Source organism: Dichomitus squalens (assembly GCF_000275845.1).
Source record: "Dichomitus squalens LYAD-421 SS1 unplaced genomic scaffold DICSQscaffold_11, whole genome shotgun sequence".
NCBI classification, from domain to species: domain Eukaryota; kingdom Fungi; phylum Basidiomycota; class Agaricomycetes; order Polyporales; family Polyporaceae; genus Dichomitus; species Dichomitus squalens.
Genome location: NW_006766893.1, coordinates 181,184 through 199,994, shown reverse-complemented (window position 1 = coordinate 199,994; position 18,811 = coordinate 181,184). Strand labels below are relative to the sequence as shown.

Genomic DNA, 18,811 nt, shown 5'->3' with positions numbered 1-18,811 from the left:
CCAGATCTCACCACAGGTCACACCCGTCTCCAGTAGGGCATTTGGGGAGCAAAGTGATCAGCGATGATCTACCGCTCGCACCTGGATGTATGACGATCCTACACATTTTTCTCTGGGGCCTAGAATTTGTCAGATAAGGCTTCAGAAATCACCCTATAGACGAATGTCATGTGTGCAATTAGTACCAGCCTTCGGAGCTGGGGCTTGCGTGATCAGTTCGAAGCTTTGTTGTGCGGAAGACGCGTGCCAATATGTGCAGCTGCATATATGCCAGCTGATACTCGCATAAAATCGGCGTCCGTGACCGTGAAGCTTCAGGCAGGACTGTAGATGGAGTGGTCACCGAAACTCGACAACCTTAAGTTGGAATCCGACGTCAATGGCTCGCTTAAGTGGTCGCGTTCGGCATACCCGATTATCCTCACAATAATGGTAACAGAAGCGCCGGTTCTGCTCCGGGCCGTTGAGCCGGTGCAGCCGTCGAAGCGCTGAAGCTGAACCGCAACGACTTGCCAGTGGACTCAGGACTCAAGGGTCTGAGGTGGCTCCTTAGGCGTAGCCTGAAATGCCGATGATATCACTCAAGGCTAGAACACCCCCACTTGCCCTATCACGTACGAAGACAAGTGGTTGATGATATATGCTGCGGTGCTTCGCCTAGTAGTAGACTGTACTCGACGAACGACGGATACTGATACATGAATATACACTCAAGAAATGCTACCAACGCGACTCCTATTCGACGCCAACAAGTTGCAGAACTCAACTTCAAATATACAATTTCAGGAACAATTGGAATAGACGACAGTACCTCATCCATGACGGTCAGCAGCCAAGTCCTGATCTAGTGCGAGACTTCGAGATCATCGTCATAGACTATCTTGGCTGGGCCCCTGTGTCGTAGTTAGTAATGCTAGTTAGTAATGCAGTTTATGACGGTGCAATGCAGGACGCACCGACGCTCAACGCCCTGACGAATGTCCATCAGCTCGTTGCCGCAGGATAGCGGAGGACGGAAATGCTCACCCCATCTACCCAGCTGATTTGTGCTTGGAGCTCGGTAAGGCCACAGAGAAGGACAACCTTGAATTCCTGCAAGTAGTACAGGCCTTCGGGCCCGTTATGTGCTACCTTCTTCACCCTGGATGTGTCGGCATACACCGTGCAAAGAGGTGTGTAGAATTCTGGCAACGCGATGCTGTTGATATGAACCCCGATATGGGAGTATCAATCAGACTTGCCTGGTTCAACGTCGACCCACTTGGGCTGAGCAGATCTGCCTCTGTAGCAAAGGACATCGCTGACGATACTGTCCAACGTTCTCACATTACGGGCCTCAATGTTGTACGGCTGAGAGATCTCCTCGCTCTCCCTCATCCGCGTTCCCTAAGTGTACGGGTCCTCAAACGGTCAGCACACATTACGACTTGATGTTGAGTAAGTACCTTCTTCAAGATCGTAGAGAAGCCATTTCGTATCATAACCCTGCCAGAAGGACGGATGAACAAGCTGTCGCGGCGTCGATGATGCTCCGGATCGTTGGGGTCGTAATCGACGGCAACTCCGGTACCATATGTCATCTTCATGATTCGTGCCGAGACGAATTGCTCAAGGTAGAAGCACACGGCACCATTGGCGACTGCTTTACTCCTGTGAGTAATACGGGAATTAGAAAACGTATGCAAGGGAGGGAAGTTCGGACGTACGTGTGGGAGTCCGGACGGCACAGGGTGACTCCATGAGCGTCGAGTGCACTCTTCAGAGCAGTATGCAGCCATGGACTGGCAGCGAAGCCACCGACGAGGAAGACAGTCTATGATGCAATGTTGCACGTCAATGGCTACCCCCGAGCGAGAACCGTCACCTACCTCAAGTGGACTAGCGACTTCTCGACGCTGCTTTTGAACGACGTCGACGATGGCATCCAAAGAGGGTTGAAAGAATGAACTCATTTCCGCCCTGCACCACGTAGTGAGTGATCGGTGAAACGGTCAGCACAACTGGAGCTGCGGCCTTACCCGCTGAGCATGAGCTGACCACGACGTATCTTGTGTTTCGCGTCGTTGCAGCTCATCGAACCGAACTTGATGTACGACGATTCCTTATGGTCCTTGAAAACCGGCTTTGTCGATTTGTCGAAGTAGTCCATCATTGACTTGATATCCTCGTCATTTCCGTAAGCTGAAGACGCCAGTCTCTCTTGGAGAGTTTCAGTGATCCACATGGCACCTGACACCCTGATAGAGCACTCTACCTTTCAAGAACTTCTCGGCTCTGAGATTGATTCGCGTCGAGCCCTGAAGAATACCTATAACGCACGGTGAGAGCAGTTAGGTGGGGCATAATGGCTACTCACAGTCAGCTGATGTGATCTCCTCCACCGACACAGGAGAGATGGAGACGAATGTGTAGGTGCTGATATCGACAGTCCCTCCGCCCGCGTCGATAATCATGACAGTCTTGCCATCCTGTAGCATCTAGATCAGCAACAAGCACTTGGAGGCTTAGCAACCATGAGAAATCAGGACAGACCTGCATGGTTTCCTCTGTGAGCCCACTTTGAATGCAGAAGTTCAAGCTCGCTTCCCCTTCCGTGACGAAGTGGACTCGAGCATGACCCGCGGCAGTGTCTGGAACAAGGCCAGCCGTAATGGCTGCTTGACGCATTCTGCCCTGTTGAAGACCCTCCCAGCCATTGGGGTGGGACAAAACAAATTCGATGCGATCTTCGATTGATGTCCACAGACTCTCCCCATTTGCGTGTGTCTCGCGAATGTACTGACTCGCGCAGCGGAAGAGATACCCGAGGAAGTCGGAGAAGACGTCGATAACTGACTTGCCGCGCGGGAGCGGAGGAAGGTCTTGACGTCTGAAGTCGCCGGAGTCGAGTCTCTCCGGCCTCAAATGAAGCTTAAACCTGGGGCTTTATATAAGAAGGATTGGGCATGACTCGACAACAAGGACACGGACCATTCTACGAGCACGAGTTCCTGGTCCTCAGCTTCTAAATCCATGCCAGGGAGAGCTGCTTCGGCACCGGCAGAATGTACTGAGCCATCTTGACGGTAGTATAGAATAGAGGGGATTTTTGAGTCGCCTGCAGCATTCTCTTGCCCCGGAAAGCTGTCCTCTCCCACATGAACAACGCTCAGATATGCCCCGGAAGCAGACGTACCGCGTAACACCATGGATCTTGGGCACCTCGCCAGGGTCAAGCAGAGCGTATGCGATGCCCGAATACGTGGTGCCAATGTCGATGCCGAGAACGAGCTTCCGGACAGTGCCACTGTAAGGCTGAAGTGAGGGCATAGATTCTGTGTATGAAGGGGAAAATCGACAGTGGAGGTAGGGATTGGGATTGTTGGTTTCTCGGAGACCCCTGTCGGTATCACGACCGCCTGATCTGCGAGGCAATGGGCGATTAACGGCCACAAGCGGGAGCCGTCGCTGTGCTGCGGTAGCCAGATAATGCTTCGATTACCTTTGTTAACCGCGTGAGAATCTCGAATGCGCCGATAAACGTATCCGGGCTCCCGATGGCAATGAAGAAGAATTATGCATTGTCTTGTGTTAGGGTGTCGGTGCTGCGGTAGCCTTTGACGTTAAAGGACTAAAGAGCTCGGCGTAGTAGCCGAGATACTCAAACCATGCTGAATGTTAGGTCATCGGACACCACGGCTACCAACCTTAATCAACAAACCCGGAAGATGGCACCGTCTGAGCCACTCGTTCTTCCATCCACTATGACCTTGGACTTATCTTTCTTCTTGCATATCGCACGACGCACCCTGGCCAGATTCCTCGATCCTGTTGAACCGCAACCAATGTCAGCCGACACTCAGACGAGAACGCTGCCCTCGATGCAGACTTACTCGGAAGTACATGAACAACGAGACCACGATCCGCAGCCTAGCTCTATGAACGGCACGCAGCCAGAGGCCGTCCGGCAGTCGAACACTGTACAGCCGGAAAGCGTTCGTTCTAAGGCTCCTCTCGTAACGGCTCATCATTCGGAACGAACCCATACTGTCTCCTCGGAAACCACGAGAGCGAGACCGGAGTCAGAAGTGACACGTCTGAATGGGAAATTGCAAGCCGCAGAGACAGAGATAGCTAGGTTGACGAGGGAGCTTGCTGCCCAAAAATCCGAGGCTGAGGTGCGTGACAGACTTGAGGAGGGATCCGAGGGGCATATTGATCTGATCTGGAGCTCTGTAGGATAAGCTAGAGCGGACCAAGCGCGAGCTGAAGAGGGTGTCGGATAGATGCACCCGCGCCACCGCGCACGCCGAGGATCTCGAGCACCGTTTGCACAACAAGGACAGGGAGTATCGGAGCCTTGAAGGGGAGGTGCAAGAGCTCAAGAGGGCGGCGTTACTCGCCTCGGGCGAAAAGCAGAAAATTGAACTCCTCTTGAAGACCAGGACGGCGGAGCTACAAGAAGCGCAGTTTTACCTGGACAAGACGGACGATACCTCGGATAGCGAAGTCATGCGCTGCGTCACGAACCTCAACTCAGGAATCTACCAGACGGCCGCTACGATAGCGGACGTCTTCGATGGGCTCTGCGGGGTCGACCAGAACGTACAAGTCATGGAAGAAGCGCGCGCTCAGCTCGCTGCACATGATCCGGCTTTACTCCCATCACCGCTCCTCCATGCCATTCAGCATCACAATCATGCCGAAGACCCAGTCATATTGCAGATCGCTCTACAGGCACTTGTAACGGCATATCTCAGATGGCTGTGCAACACTTGGGACTTCTGTGGCGGACGGGGGTCTGGTGTCCAACTTAAGCACTTGTACACGAGCATCCAACAGAGCGGTACGCTTGATTAGCAGCCAGTACTACAGTTCTGACTTTTGTGTAGAGCCGCAGTCTGTCGCCGGGAGGTGGCGGGCTCTCAGTCGTGTCCACGTCAGAGCGCTTTCCGCGGGAGACGTACAACTCCAGCAAGAGGGCGAAGACGATCTCGCGAAACACATTGTGACAGTCCTGTTGGCTTGTGGTGTTCCAGCGGTTCCGCAGACCCTCCTCGACGACATGAACACGCGGTTTGGCTCAGCCATAGGTGACGTTGTACACCTCGCTCTAGAGTTCCAGAAGATGTCAGGGGAAATGATAGTTTCTCGGGACCTCACCGTGACGATCGCGCCGATCGATGCCGTTTTTGACCCTGCTCTCATGGACGACGAATGGGGACGTCCTGCGAAGGGAAAACGCCATCAGATCCTAACCGATCCCATCTTGTGCACGACGCGGCTCGGCCTTACTCGACAGGAACGTCGGGATGGCAGTGACGGAGATGGTGCAGTCTTCTACGAGACAACCCTGATTAAACCGACGGTCGTCCTCACGAGCATGCTGGACGAGCTGTACAACGAGCATGTCCAAGCCCGTGCAGAGCCTGACTCGGACGTTGAACTCTAGGTGAGCTCAATGGCATATGATCTCCAATCGAAAGTTTAATCCCACTGTATCCGGGAAGGGATCCCTTGTACGTCATGGAACAATCTCCTGGGTCACGAAGGGCTCACCACATACCTGTAAGTTTACTGGCCATATTCGCTCTCTCGCGGATCCAGGTTTCGAAGTGTGCCGAGTCTGATAACAGCTTTACAAGCGACTTTTGATGCAGATCTACTACAACTGCGAGGTGTCTCGAGCGTGATCCGTGTAATCAGCGTAGCTTGGACTCTGGTACGTAAGACGCGTGCCTATGTTTGGATGTAAATATGGATTCTATATCTCGATGGAATATACACTGTAGCACGTATGAGAATGCTTCCTCGAGCGTAAGGGCACAGAGAGGTAGCGGATCGATTGGATTCGGAAACGAATGCCCGACCTGAAGCTCGTGACCTGAGGCCCGAACTCCGAAGGTCAAACGGCTCAACTTGTACGTCTTACCCAGCCCCGGCATTGCTCGGCACGGCCACCAAATAACTCGAATACGTGTAAGGAGAACCAAGGTCTGGCTGGCGAACGACAATATGAGATGAGAATCCTCGCCTGAGGCGATGCGCGCACCATGAACCCCCTTAGCAAGAATGTCCCGGTATAGTGAATGGGCATCCCCGTTCTCTTCCAAGGGTCCTGACCACAGTCCCAGATATTTTAGGCATGCGATGTCCGCAAGACCATTCACCTGCGATATTAATCCGTCCTCGAGGAAGAATACGTCAGACTCGATTATTAGGAGGTCGAATGAGCAAACGTCGGGCTGATGAGCGTTAGGTGTGGAGGTTATTTAGTGTCGACATGACGGTGGCTTCAGTCTTGCCCGCCCACAACCTTCGACCATGAACCTGCTGAAACGTCCTCTCCCTGTCTGCGACTTGCCCTCTATGCTGTTCTCTTGGATTGTACGATCGTTCCGGGCGGACCGTATCCGTACAACGCTGTCGACTACCGGCGAAGACCAGCACGAGAAGGAAACCGGGGCGAACGTCCGTCGGATAGCCGCAAACGAACAGCAGGAGGTAGACGAGCTTCGTCGCCAGCTCGAGCTCGTAGGCGCGACGTCCGAGCAGAGGAGGGTCGACTTCGAGTCTGCAGCGGCAGAGACTCATCGAGTGCAGTTGCGCCTTCTCCAACTAGAGCCGGACGCAGAACGAGCGGAGCAGCTCCGAGAGCAAGTGGAGCAGGAGAAGCTCGCTCGGACCAGGAGCCAGGAGCAGCTCGAGGGCGCAGTCGCGAACGCCCGGCAGCTGCAAGCCCGTCTGGCGCAGTTGGAGGGCGAGGCGACGCGCAGCGCAGCGAGGATCGCCGAGTTGGAACGGGTGCACGCGCAGGCCGAGAAGGAGCGACGATCCACCGCAGCACTCCTCCAGGCCCGTACCGCCGAGCTCCGAGAGGCGCAACTCTTCCTCGCCCAAGAGGACGCCGTCGAGGACAACGAGGTCTTGCACATCGTCGAGCTTTTGAACGCCCAGGTAGCCCGAACCGCAGGCAAGATCGCGGGATCGCCGCACGTCCGTTTCGGGGCCTTGCAGGACTCCGCTGTTGTCGAGAAAGCCGCGAGGAGACTCGAGCGTTATGCTTGGATTCCTCCATCGCTCGTCACGACACTCCGCTCCAGCGATCACTCGAACGAGGCCGACCTGGCCCGTACTAGCCTGCAAGCGGGAATCGCGATGTACGCACGATGGCTCGCGACGTGCTGGGATCTCGGTGTGCTCGACTCACGAGGCCTGTTGGAGGGCATTTACTTGAGCATGCGGGAAAGAGGTAAGTGTTACTCCGCAGAAACCATGCGTGCAGAGTACTGACGCAGACACAGAACCCCAGTCCGTGGCTGGAAGGTGGAGGGCGCTCTGTCGCACGCACGTCAAGAGTCTGATAGAAAGGGGGGAGGCTCAAACGCAACGGCTCTTCCAGACCCTCTCCGTCGTCATCGCGGACGTTCTGATCTTGTGCGGCGCCATCGGTACGTGGGATGGCGTGTTGGAGGCGGTCGTGCGCGACTTCGAGGCCGAGCTCTACGAGGTCGTGAATCTCGCTCTCAGGTTCCAGTGGACCGCGGGTGAATGCGTCATCTCGCGGGACTTCGTCGTGTACGTGGCAGACTCGGACGCGATATACGACCCTACGCGCATGGATAGCGATAATGCGGAACTGCTCAAGGCACCTTCAGCTCGCGCTCCTTCCAGGACCGTGCTCTGTACTACTCACCTGGGACTCCTATCTGAGACGAAGGTGGGAGGAAGGGAAAGGGATAATGGAGGGAAAGTTCGGACAACGGTCCTCACCAAGGCCAAAGTTGTCCTGAAGAGCGATAACGAGGTGCGCTACAATTAGTGCTGTCATTGATTCGCTCGCAGTTGATACGATATGCAGTTCTGATACGCACCTGGTAAGTGCGCCAGGCTCCGAGGTTGTCATTACTACCTGTGTTCCGAATATATGAGTACGAGAACGACACTTGAGCATACCTGTAGAGGCAATCTACATAGTCACATTTCGCGTTAGTTGCACTGCAAGCATTAGTCAACTATGATCGAGACAAAGTATGGAGCATTGAATAGTGATCACGGTAAGTCAGCAAGCGCATCGGAGTACGTAGCAACGAGCGATGTTGTGCGATCGAGCGCCCAGATCTCAGCCTATGTATGTGGCGGCCGTGCGACGCGACGAGTCAAGTGTCACGTCGATTATCCAGCTCTGACTCGTCTGTCGGCAACTCTGAGGAACACCTCCTGCAAACCTGCTATTTGTGACATCTGGGCTGTCTGTAGCAAGCAGCAAACTCAGCACCTAGCACGGGGGAACACCAGCTTGAGATATTCGCGTAGAACCCTGGAGCTTTGAAGCCGACAACGCAGTATTGAGGCCAGCCTCATCCTCGTCTGATTACGCTGTAAGAAGTAATCGGCGTTTTGCGCAATCATCAACGACCCACGGTACACGTTCCTTGAAGCCGCGCAGTGCGCTGCGGCAAGTCACATCTCATCTGTTGTGCCACCCACGCCCTTGCACCAACTACCTCGGACTCATGGTAACAAGTACTTCACATCCTCCAACTAGGGGCCGCAAAAGGTTCCAATACGACCTCCTCAATGCCACCGAGGCTATCGAGCAGGGCTTTGAGGTCCAAGGGCTCCGGATTTTGAGTACGCCGCCGTCCTAGCTGCTTTTACCACCCCATGTCTGAGAGGTCTCTAGGTGCCGTACCGGGAGATGAGGACGGCTCATTTGATTGCACGATTGCCCATACAAATGGAGACTTGATTGCGTCCTTAACTGTCCTGGTGTCCGGTATGGCGTGTGTCGTGTCATGTTATCCGAGTTAGTTCCGGAACTCATGCTCGTTCAACAGACTCGTCCGAGTACCCCTCTGATCATACCTTCTTCTGCTCTTCCCAAGATGATCTCCCTGCAAATGTCCTGTGCATCACCGGGTCCGTACATGAAGACGGTGCTCTGACCATTCAAGATTTGTTAATGAGATTACTTGAGAGGTTGGCTAAGAGAACAGCTGCAACGCATGGCCAAGGAAGCTATAGGGCAGACAGTGAAGATGAACATGATGCGGATGAACATGATGATGATGATGATGATGATGAAGACGATGCGGCAGACTATGACTTGGACGATGACTTGGGGTTGATGGGGGCTGCAGTTGGACGTAGCAAGCTCGATCAGACCGTCCTTCAGCGGTACGCTCTTGCTGCATCACTGAATCCAAACGCTGCTTGACAATCCACACAGAGAGTTCAATGAAATTGTGGCATACGGCTACCATCCGGGATTCGTCCCATTCGGTCAGGATGACTTCGCGCTATCCGTATCACTACCCGCAAAGTCCTTGGCGGATACCATTCCTGCTCGTGCCCTCATGGCATGGGACAAACAACTCTTATCACGCCCTCAGCACCTGACCCTCCTGATTTCTGGACTGAGGGGTGTATATCCCGTCGTTCAGCAGGACGCCACCTACACCGACGCTGCGCACTTTCTTGGCTCTGTGCCGCATTTTCGTCTTGGATTGACCCCAGGCTACAAGCCGACCCCGGACGAAGCCGCAGAGACCTTGCGCAGGTATGGCTTGAAGGAAGGGTACGATGCGCATCCTGCAGATCCTGTCGAGGAGCCGCTCTATGACGATTACGATGATGAAGTATACGACGCCGATACAGATAGTAACGAAAATCAGGACGATGCTCCTGAGGAGGATGAGGAGCCGTTGGTCGGCTTCCAGCCCTTCAGTTTGAGTTCGTCGCTTGAGAGTTTGTTGAACGGCCATTTCCTCCGTATCCTCCAGCTTCGAATCCGGTATGAGCTCGGATGGGCGGGTGCGGAGACACTGTGGTGGGAAGTAGAAACCTCCCAGCAAGCCGTCGGAGACATCATGCGCTGGAGAGGCCAAGTGCGTGATCATTTATATGATGCGCCTCTTCTGATGGCTGAACATACACCGCTTGTAGGACATCCGGAGTGCGGACGCAGCCGATGAACTGTTATCTGAAAGCTACGCGCTCCCGGCGGACCCACTCCTCGAGCGCAACGCAGATGCTCCAATCAACCTGCCCCTATTGGCCTTCTCTTATCTCATGCGGCGCATTACTGTGAGTCGTTACCACTGCTGGCTTGGCGTTCAGTACTCACTAGCTCGCATTCTGCCCTATCTATAGCTTTGCCCTCGTTACTGCTTAGTCTGTCATCAGCAGCTCAAGCAAGACCTAGATGCGCTCAAGCCATACGTATGCAGCTCCAAGCTGTGCACGTATCAATACTACAACCTGAATCGTGGTCCTTCTCTTGAGGTATGTACCTTCGCCGAGCACGTGCACGCGTGAATACTAACCGAGTCCATGTCCAGTACGAGATCCGGGCCAACCCTGTGACTGTGGATATCCTCGTCTCGCTGGCGTACATAGCGGCCGCAGAGGGGGCTCTCGACTCGCCTCTTCCAGTCGGGATGGGCCTTCGCGTGAAACCGAGGGCGGGATCTAGCGTTCTCACAGATCCAGACGGGCTCTGCGACTTTGATCAACTTCAGCTTCCTGAGGTAGGTTTGCACAATCTGATGCGACGTAGCTCCTCGTGACCTCTCTCAGATGCGTAGTGCCATAACGTACTTGATTGACTCACTCCCACCGGTGAGTACTCGTGAATTGATGTAGTCTATCGTGCTCACGCAGTTTCTCCGCAGATCAGCGACATGAAGAAGCATCTAGAGCAGTCGCGAGGTGCAGGTCGGGCGATGCCGCGTCTGCAAGACTTCGATAAGGCGATCCCGGATGCTGCGTGGTCCATCTTGCGCTGGATCGTCGCCTCCTGCACGGCGCACCTGGAGGAACTCACCTCCGATGAGGAGCAAGTCAAAAACATCGGTTTGCGTCGCCGTTGTTCTGCTTGCACAGCGTCCTGATTGAGTCGCATGCGTTGCAGGCTCCGAGTGGCGCCAATTCCGGTTCAGCGTTGGTGCGCCGGATGCAGAGGCCAAGTTCCGCACGGCGCTCCAACAGGCGCAACGAGAGAACGCCAATGCACGCAGATATCCATCGCTCTATGTAGGATGCTCCCCTATGTAGTCACATTGCTTTGATGACCGCTGATCGAATTGGTCAGGCTTTCCACGGCTCTCCTGCTAAAAACTGGCACTCGGTGAGTAGCCTACAGTGGGTCACAGGATGTCGTTTTAACAATGCCTTGTAGATCATACGACATGGTCTGTGGTTCAGAGACATAGCCCATGGGCGAGCATATGGAAATGGTGCGATCGAATCCTTGTGATGAGCAATGGGAATTTTCTGATCATCTCTAGGCGTATACTTCGCGAAGGACGGCAATGTCTCAACTGGCTCCTATTCTCGAGCTGCTTCGAGCTGCTGGCGAAACAGTGCTTCTCGTATTATCAACTGTGTGGCCCTCGCAGAGATAGTCAATCTGCCGACCAAGTTCGTCTCTACACAGCCTTTCTTTGTTGTCGCGCAAACCGAGTGGATAATTTGGTGAGTTCTTGAGCGCCTTCGTCGATTCCGCACTAAAGGTCGTGTTTCAGTCGATACCTCATGGTCAAGAGCAGCGGTTCCGGGTCAGGGACACCAGCTCCCACCTATCAGAGCTTCCTTGGTATGTGGCCAACCAGCGGAGCCCCACAGGCCCCTGAGCCTGAGCAAATCGACGAATCGATACCCTACGTGCCGCTCGACCCTGCGCACCCACTCACTCTCGGGACTATGACCATTCGCATCCCCGAACCTACTTTTGCATTGGAGAAAGTTCTCACCACGCGTCGTGAGGAGTATGTCTCGGTAGACTACGACGAAGATGACCTCAAGATCTTCGAGGCGGCTCCGATCGTCCCAGCCGCGCCGTCCCCGGTAGAAGATGACGAAGAGGCTGTGGACGACTGGAGGCACGACCGCGCATGGGTGGAGCAATGCATAGAACACCTCATACCGCCTCCTACGGAGTCTTCGGTGCAGGCTACGAACACACTACAGAGGGAGCTGAAGGGGATCCTGAAAGAGCAAAAGGCGGCAAGAAGCCTACGTGAACTCGGGTGGTACTTTCCTGAGGATCTTATCGGCGACAATCTGTACCAGTGGATCGTCGAGCTGCACTCGTTCGACCCGACGTTACCTGTCGCCCAGGACATGGCGAGATGGTTGGTGTGTAGGAAACTTCCGTCCGATGACATAGCTGACCGTGTCGATAGTGGTGTCAACTCCTTGGTGTTCGAGATCCGCTTCCCGGCTGACTTTCCCCATGCGCCACCTTTCTTCCGCATTCTGAAGCCTAGATTCTTAGGGTTCAGCCAGGTTCGCTGCGCGCCATCCCATTACATGTTCGCTCTAACTATCTGATTACAGGGCGGTGGCGGGCATGTCACCCTTGGTTTGTTGTGGTTGTAATCACTCGATTCGCTCCTACTGACCTCTCGTATGCTTTGTAGGAGGCTCGATGTGTATGGATCTTTTGACCGCAGATGGTGAGTTTGCGGCGGTTCAATCGTTTCAGATGTTCTGACCGCCTTACTTGGTGGCAGGTTGGCTTCCGAGCTACAGGTATATATAGTCATAGATGATGTCGCAACTACTTCGCTCTTCCCGGAAGCTGACATGTGCCTGTCAGCATCTCTGCCGTCCTCCTCCAAATCAAGCTCGCGATCTCGAACCTGGATCCGAAGGCCGCTCGCCTCGCCCCGAACTGGGATACGTGAGTACATATCTACGATGCCACGAATCCGGCGCACTGCCAGTTGTCGGTGTTGATTGTTCGTATGTCGATGTAGGCCGTACAACATTCAGGAGGCATTAGCTGGCTATAAGCGGGCGGCTGCTACGCATGGTTGGAAGGTATGTATGTTCAGTAAGATGTCTGCATTACTTGTGGCTGATAGAAAGCGTAGGTACCTCGAGGAATGGATCGTATTGCATACTAGAATGGAGGTGTACGAACCTGTTTGAGGACGAAAATGTGTAGGCTAGGTCTTGGATGTATTCCCGCACGGTCAACCATTGTTGTATGTTCAAATGTGTACGAATAGACGGTATTCGAACAAGCAAGCTATTGCTCCCGGGGACCCATCAGCGGCTATCAGCAAGCGGCTGTTGTTCGGAGTTGCATCTGGATTCGGGCGTCTGTTCCCGGAGAAGGGTCTTTCCCGTCGCGAGCCTCCTGTTCGCCGCCATCGTTGTCGTCGCCCTCCCCCTTGTCGTCGTCGCTCTCGCCCTCGAGCCCCGGCTATCCTTTCCTTCCTCATCCCCTTCTTTTCATCCCACACTCTTTTGACGTCAACTATGAAGAGTGGATTCAAGACTGTACGCTTGGGCCATGCCGTTGGTTTGCATCAGCATACCAATCAGCTTAACAAACGCGATGGTAAGTCATATGGCCCTTCCACACAGAACTTAATGTTTCGTACGCTCGCGAAAATGGAGCGGGTATGGCAGCTGCGGGCTTGCGCTAAAGCCAGTCTCGGGTGTCATGGATGTTGAAAACTTGGGGAGTTCGAGAGATAGAATACTCGCGGACGGTTGGCTGGTAGGATGTGACCGGCCTTCAAAAATTGACTTCCTGAGGGCTGGTTCTTGACGTCCTCCCCAAACAACTGCAGGCCACGAAGATAATATCTGCCAATGGCTCTTCTACCCCATCATCGGCCTCTACGCTCTCATGGCATGAGATAAGGCATGCAGAGCGCGATGGACAGCCGTTTGTTGCCCATGCGAAGTTTTTGTGCTGCGAGCGAACCATTTACCACCTCTGCTAATGTTTCATCTTCAGACTGCCTAACAGGTGGTCTCTACAAGACGCCTACCAAAGGCCAAACCGTCGATGCCAGCCAGCCCGTCACCATTAGCTGGGACACATCCTGTCTCAACACGACCGCTGTCGATATTTACCTCTACGCACCGAGCGGGAATCCGCCCCTCATCCACGAGTGGGAGAACGTCAACTACAAGACCGGGAGCTACAACGCAACCCTCAAACCTGGCTGGTGGAACTCTACGTCTTCCGTCAGCCTTGAATTCACCATCATCCCCGCTGGGCAACCTATCTTCGCTGTCGGTGGTGCTGCCGGGCCGCTCTTCACCGCGACATATTCCGGCAATTCGACGGGTGACTCTGCTGTCGCAGGGGCTGTCGAGCAGGTGAACAACCTCCCAACTGAGAAGCATGGACCGTCGAAGGGTGCCATTGCAGCCGCCGTAATCATTCCGCTCCTCTTTATCATTGGTCTCATCGTCGTGGCGTACATCCGGATGAACCGTCAAAAGGGCAAGGAGAAGCGTAAGCGGTTCAGCGAGATGGTCGACAAGCGCATGTCCACTATCTCCACCGATTGGAAGTCCCTCTCCGGTGCGGGTGCGAACGCTGCCATTCGGAACAGCATGGCAGTCCCTGGGAATCGTACGTCGTCGTTCTCCTTCGGCGGCATCCGACCTGCATCGACCGTCGCCGTTGAAGGCGGTCAGGCTGGCATCGGCGCCCGTGGCATCTTAGCCCAGGACGGTCTCCCTCCTGATGCGCCGTACATGTCACAACTTCGCCCTGGCCTTCGCACCTCCGCCTTTGAGAACCGCGTCTCCCGTGTGTCGTTCGCTGCCGATCCCCGCCCGTCGTCAGAGTCTCGCCGCGCCCGCCAGTCCCGTGCCTTCCACACCAGCAGTGTTGTTGTCCCGCCCCTGCCTGATCGCCAGCACTCTAGCGAGAGTTCGAGCAACTCTTCGCCTATCTTGTCCCCGATACAGACTGCTGGTCCTCTCAGCCTCACCCACGAGGACATTCAAGCCCGTATGGCCGGAGGAGATGCCGAGCATCAGTCAAATTACGATGAATTCATGCCTGCTTTGACTAGTACGCATTCTTCCTTCATTCGTCCTTACTTATGTCTAACTGTCGCTTCAGTGATGCGGCTTGGCGAACAGGGAGGTGCCCAGGTTGAGATGCCCTCCGCCGTTCAGATGCCAACTCCCCCCAGCCCCACGCACCAGGCGCCGAAGTCCCCCATCTTGGGCGCCATGCCGATGCAGCCCATGCACGCCAACGTCATGTCACCTGACGCGATGCTCCGTGCCTACGCTGAGCGTCGCGCGATGGGTGCTACCGTCCCCGGCAGTCCTGCTCCCCCCACCCCCGCTGCGAACTACAACAGCATGGGCATGCGCGTCTTGTACTCTCCCGACACCACCGCCTCGGCTTCTTCCTCTACCGTCTACCCTGTCGCCGCCTCGAACTCAAGGAAGAACCTTGCTAACACGGTTTACGACGACGAAGACGCGTACGTCGGCACCGCCGAGTGAGAGTCCCTCGTAGACCCTCTGCGTCGCCTTTTCGTCTCCGTTTCCCGTTGGGTTGTAGGAATTCCTGTACGTGTATTGGTTGCCAATCTCGCCTCTTTCGCATCTGCGCAGGCGAGGTATTGCAGTGCCTCGTCCGCACCTGATGCGACTTCCTGTCATTTCTGCGATTTTACGCTAGTCTTTTATATCTGTTCGCGTCTCGTATCCCTTGTGCCCCGCCTAGCGTGTTCCTGATTCCATCTGCGATTACCTTGATCCCTCCGCGTGCTCCTCCCTCTTATTGATTTATGTCTGCCGTTATGGGCTGTACAATCCTTCTTGCCCCGCGTGCTTGGCTACCTGCCCCAGTGCCCCTTCATCCTCCCGCTACGCTTCACCCCTTACTGCACGTGGGGTCACGTACGACAGCGTCGTCTTGTTTGCACATATACCCCCTATCGAGTCCATGCGCGTCGCTGCCGTGCGGTGCTGGCCTCAGGGTCTCGTCCAGCTTCACCACCGCTATCATCGTTCACCAATACCCGTCCACTGATACCCTATGTATGCAACGTCGGGTTCACGCGCACGTTGCCTGTAGATGTGGACCGGTAACTGGGACCTGCATGGCGATGTGGAGCTTGAATGCTTCTTGTGGGCGTCCTTGGTATACGATAGGTGTTCCGGTGTGTTACTTTATGTGTAATTTGATTTTGGTTTCGACGATTCTCATACGTACGGGTCTGATTCTGCTTGTGAACGGTCAACTCCTCGAACTGATCGATGCTTGCTACAGAGTCCTATGGCCATGGATGGAGAGCACAGTCGCCCTTAGGCTCGGCTAGAGGGGTTGGGCAGGCTGCTGATGCATCTACCTGATCATGACACTCGGTGGTATCTGTTGTGTCGGCTTCTTTGCCTTCGACCAAGTGCACCTGCGTTCTGGAAGGGATGCATCTTGCGGTGGAGGCATTGCATGTACGATACGTGAATTTGGGCTATCCGCTCGCTGTCCCGCTGACCTCGTTGAGCTCAAACACCGAAGCAAAGTCAACGACAACATGGATTCACTATTTTTACACACGACGCCTACGCCCCGACGTTCTTCCCTCTTTCCTAGCGTTCGACCGCACTGTGTGCCAATGGTGTTGCTGCACTAGAGCTCAGGCAGTGAGTTGGCGTTCCAGCAATGAATAGGACTTCATCCTTACCACAATCTTCAGATCTAGGCCTTCGCCTTGAGCGCCGCGATGACGGTGGCGACGGTAGGGGCCGGGTTCGTAGCAGCAGCCCATTCCACTTCGACCTTGGTGGCACCGCCCGGGCCGACAACCTTGGCCTTGTACACGCCGTCGCTGCCATGTATGGTCTCGATATGGTATGAGCCTCCTGTGGTCGACTTTCCGTCGCCGTGAAGGCGGTTCCACTGCTTGGCAGGGGCCCAAAGACCTGACGTAACCTTGGAGACGTCTATGCCGTCGAGATAGTCTTTGACGGACGGGGCTTTCTTCTATTGAGAGCGCATCAGCGGGAGACGAGCCTCTGGCTGAGTGAGGTACCTCACCGGCATCGTTGGCAAGAGATCAATTCGTTCCTTCGTTGGCGGGGTTGACGGGAGATAGCCTCAGATGGGACTGGGGGAATTCACGTCGTCTCTACACTTATATCCTTATGTAGGAATTCGTCATCAGACGAGCGAACGCCAGGAAGACCGGTGTCATTTGGACACTACTGCAAGCACCGGAGTTTCAGGTTCACCACTAGCGGCGATGCGTACGGCACAATTGCACAATTCAGGGCGCCACACCGGCTTCCTGAAGCGCTCGACGCCTTCGACGACGCCCTGCACCTCATACATTCACTGCATCCCTTCTGTCAGTGCCTTTGTTCCCAGAGAAAGGAGGTCAGAAGGTCGGTAAACGCCACAACCAGCATTCGATTTCGAGTTAGCTCCATGGCTGGCCCGAACCTCCCTCAACCGGCTTCGGCCTGGAGAGGACACGATGTCGGAGTCAGTGCTTTGCAAATTCGTTCGGACTACTGTCGCTGCCCCCGGAATTCGTAAGTCCCGGTAGATGCTACGGTGAGCACGGGAATTGCGTTATACTATGTGATTTCCTGAGTCTGGACCCGATCGAGATGTAACCTTTAGTGTTCAATACAACCATGAATAGGGGCAATACGTCCTGGAAGAGAAAGGGACGCAGAGAACTCTGGAACCAGAAGGCATATCAGCGTACAACTACCCCCTCATGAGAACACCATGCCTCCGATCGGGAGCTGCAATTACTCCTCTAGGGGGCGATAGTATCGCAGGCTTCTCTCGTACTTCCAGACGTTCTCTCCAATGAACTCCCGGACGAGACCGAGAAGCACGAAGCCAACCGCACCCGCCTCGTCCTGGGACCATTTGGCTTTGATCCACTCATCCTCGCTCTCGTCCTCCCTGCGCAGGCGACAGAGGCCGAGGTCGATGAGCACCACCGCGTTCTCCACAACAGCCGCGTTTCCCCCTTGCGTAGACGAGGTGGCATCGATGAAGGGCTCGCGGATCAGGAAGTTGTCCACGCGCACGTCTTCGTTCAGGACGTCGAAGTCGGATATCCGATCGACGACCTTGACCGCCTCCTCGCACAACACCGCCAGGACCTCGTTGGCCAAGGGGGGGTTGCGCGCCGTCCACGTCGCGACGAGCTGCCTAAGTGAGAGCGATGAGACGTATTCGAGCAAGAGGCCCGGGATCGTGTCTGTGACGGCAGCTCCATCGCCGCGGGCGTTGGGGATGGCGATCTCGTATTCGACGACGCTGTACAGCCTCGGGATCTTCTTCCCTTGGAGGTCGCGCAACCGTTCGTACGCCGTGCGCTCCGCGTCGAACATCCGCTGCGCCACGCGCTGGAGGTAGGCTTCGAATTCGCCATCCGAGACGTCGTTGTCCCACATGAAGGTCGGGCTGTCGAAGTCGCCCCGTGCGACAGAGCCTGTGGCGACGTCGTCGAGGTACTGCCTGTACTCCTGTTCCTTGTCGAGGGACCATGGCTTGCCCTCGTCGAATTCGTCGCGTGCATTAGAAAGACAGCGTCGGTCGTATAGTTTGATGATCGCGGTGGTTGGCAATACATCGTCACCGTGGGTTGGTGTAGAGGGTTGGATCAGCGACACAAGAAGGACGGGAGACATGGTGAACGGGCGGAATGCTTTCACTATCGTGCAAGCCGTAGAAGAGGACGAGCCGGCGTTCGGTAGGGAGAGACGCAGCTCCTTGCCTTCGACGAACTCAGGAAAGAGGGCTCCACTAGTACAAAGGACATCAGGTCAGGGCAGACAACATAATACACAGAGTTGGCATACTCCTTTGCGGCGGCTTCGATGGACATCACGGTTGGTATCAGGAGATAAGTGCCTGAAGTCGTGGGCTCGTGGATGCACTGAGCAGGTCCGGGGTCGTTTTCTTACGACGTACAGGTGGACGGTGAAATCATGGAAGTCCAGTGCAACTGTATATGGCCGGTCCTGTCGATCTGGCCAAATTTCCCACCGTAGAAGCAAGGTTAATGGCGCGCGCTCGTTCTACTTT

General features: G+C 55.0%; 7 protein-coding genes across 7 annotated transcripts; 4 read left to right on the top strand and 3 right to left on the bottom strand.

The window, feature by feature from the left end:
• Positions 1 to 616: 616 nt before the first annotated feature.
• Positions 617 to 3,401, bottom strand: DICSQDRAFT_161253 (uncharacterized protein). Its single transcript, XM_007365133.1, has 13 exons — positions 3,176 to 3,401; positions 2,971 to 3,123; positions 2,533 to 2,917; positions 2,357 to 2,468; positions 2,255 to 2,308; positions 2,019 to 2,199; positions 1,869 to 1,959; positions 1,707 to 1,813; positions 1,446 to 1,650; positions 1,242 to 1,386; positions 1,027 to 1,184; positions 957 to 970; positions 617 to 893 (listed from the first exon to the last, which is right to left on the bottom strand). Exons 1-13 carry the CDS (start codon positions 3,307 to 3,309, stop codon positions 845 to 847), a joined length of 1,788 nt encoding a protein of 595 aa, XP_007365195.1. The 5' UTR covers positions 3,310 to 3,401; the 3' UTR covers positions 617 to 844.
• Positions 3,402 to 3,917: 516 nt separating this feature from the next.
• DICSQDRAFT_169517 (uncharacterized protein) lies at positions 3,918 to 5,431 on the top strand (the record flags this gene model as incomplete). Its single annotated transcript, XM_007365132.1, has 3 exons — positions 3,918 to 4,157; positions 4,219 to 4,825; positions 4,872 to 5,431. The coding sequence occupies 3 exons, from the start codon at positions 3,918 to 3,920 to the stop codon at positions 5,429 to 5,431; spliced, it is 1,407 nt and encodes a 468-aa protein (XP_007365194.1).
• Positions 5,432 to 7,276: 1,845 nt separating this feature from the next.
• On the top strand, positions 7,277 to 7,801 carry DICSQDRAFT_59477 (uncharacterized protein; the record flags this gene model as incomplete). Its single annotated transcript, XM_007365131.1, has 1 exon — positions 7,277 to 7,801. A coding segment is annotated over one exon (525 nt), but the record flags the coding sequence as incomplete, so codon positions are not given.
• Positions 7,802 to 8,646: 845 nt separating this feature from the next.
• DICSQDRAFT_105050 (uncharacterized protein) lies at positions 8,647 to 12,907 on the top strand (the record flags this gene model as incomplete). Its single annotated transcript, XM_007365130.1, has 20 exons — positions 8,647 to 8,758; positions 8,820 to 9,159; positions 9,212 to 9,869; positions 9,928 to 10,068; positions 10,135 to 10,266; positions 10,323 to 10,511; positions 10,561 to 10,602; positions 10,656 to 10,836; positions 10,895 to 11,016; positions 11,075 to 11,110; positions 11,162 to 11,219; positions 11,271 to 11,457; positions 11,508 to 12,116; positions 12,168 to 12,270; positions 12,322 to 12,346; positions 12,405 to 12,440; positions 12,498 to 12,516; positions 12,584 to 12,667; positions 12,744 to 12,807; positions 12,861 to 12,907. 20 exons carry the CDS (start codon positions 8,647 to 8,649, stop codon positions 12,891 to 12,893), a joined length of 3,171 nt encoding a protein of 1,056 aa, XP_007365192.1. The 3' UTR covers positions 12,894 to 12,907.
• Positions 12,908 to 13,144: 237 nt separating this feature from the next.
• DICSQDRAFT_105048 (uncharacterized protein) lies at positions 13,145 to 15,895 on the top strand. The gene is made up of 3 exons (XM_007365129.1): positions 13,145 to 13,333; positions 13,739 to 14,812; positions 14,864 to 15,895. Exons 1-3 carry the CDS (start codon positions 13,252 to 13,254, stop codon positions 15,256 to 15,258), a joined length of 1,551 nt encoding a protein of 516 aa, XP_007365191.1. The 5' UTR covers positions 13,145 to 13,251; the 3' UTR covers positions 15,259 to 15,895.
• Positions 15,896 to 16,221: 326 nt separating this feature from the next.
• DICSQDRAFT_136061 (uncharacterized protein) lies at positions 16,222 to 16,854 on the bottom strand. The gene is made up of 3 exons (XM_007365128.1): positions 16,799 to 16,854; positions 16,446 to 16,744; positions 16,222 to 16,390 (listed from the first exon to the last, which is right to left on the bottom strand). Exons 1-2 carry the CDS (start codon positions 16,802 to 16,804, stop codon positions 16,460 to 16,462), a joined length of 291 nt encoding a protein of 96 aa, XP_007365190.1. The 5' UTR covers positions 16,805 to 16,854; the 3' UTR covers positions 16,222 to 16,390; positions 16,446 to 16,459.
• A 666-nt stretch (positions 16,855 to 17,520) lies between these two features.
• Positions 17,521 to 18,611, bottom strand: DICSQDRAFT_146725 (uncharacterized protein; the record flags this gene model as incomplete). The annotated part of the gene is made up of 2 exons (XM_007365127.1): positions 17,521 to 18,529; positions 18,586 to 18,611. The coding sequence occupies 2 exons, from the start codon at positions 18,609 to 18,611 to the stop codon at positions 17,521 to 17,523; spliced, it is 1,035 nt and encodes a 344-aa protein (XP_007365189.1).
• Positions 18,612 to 18,811: the final 200 nt, after the last annotated feature.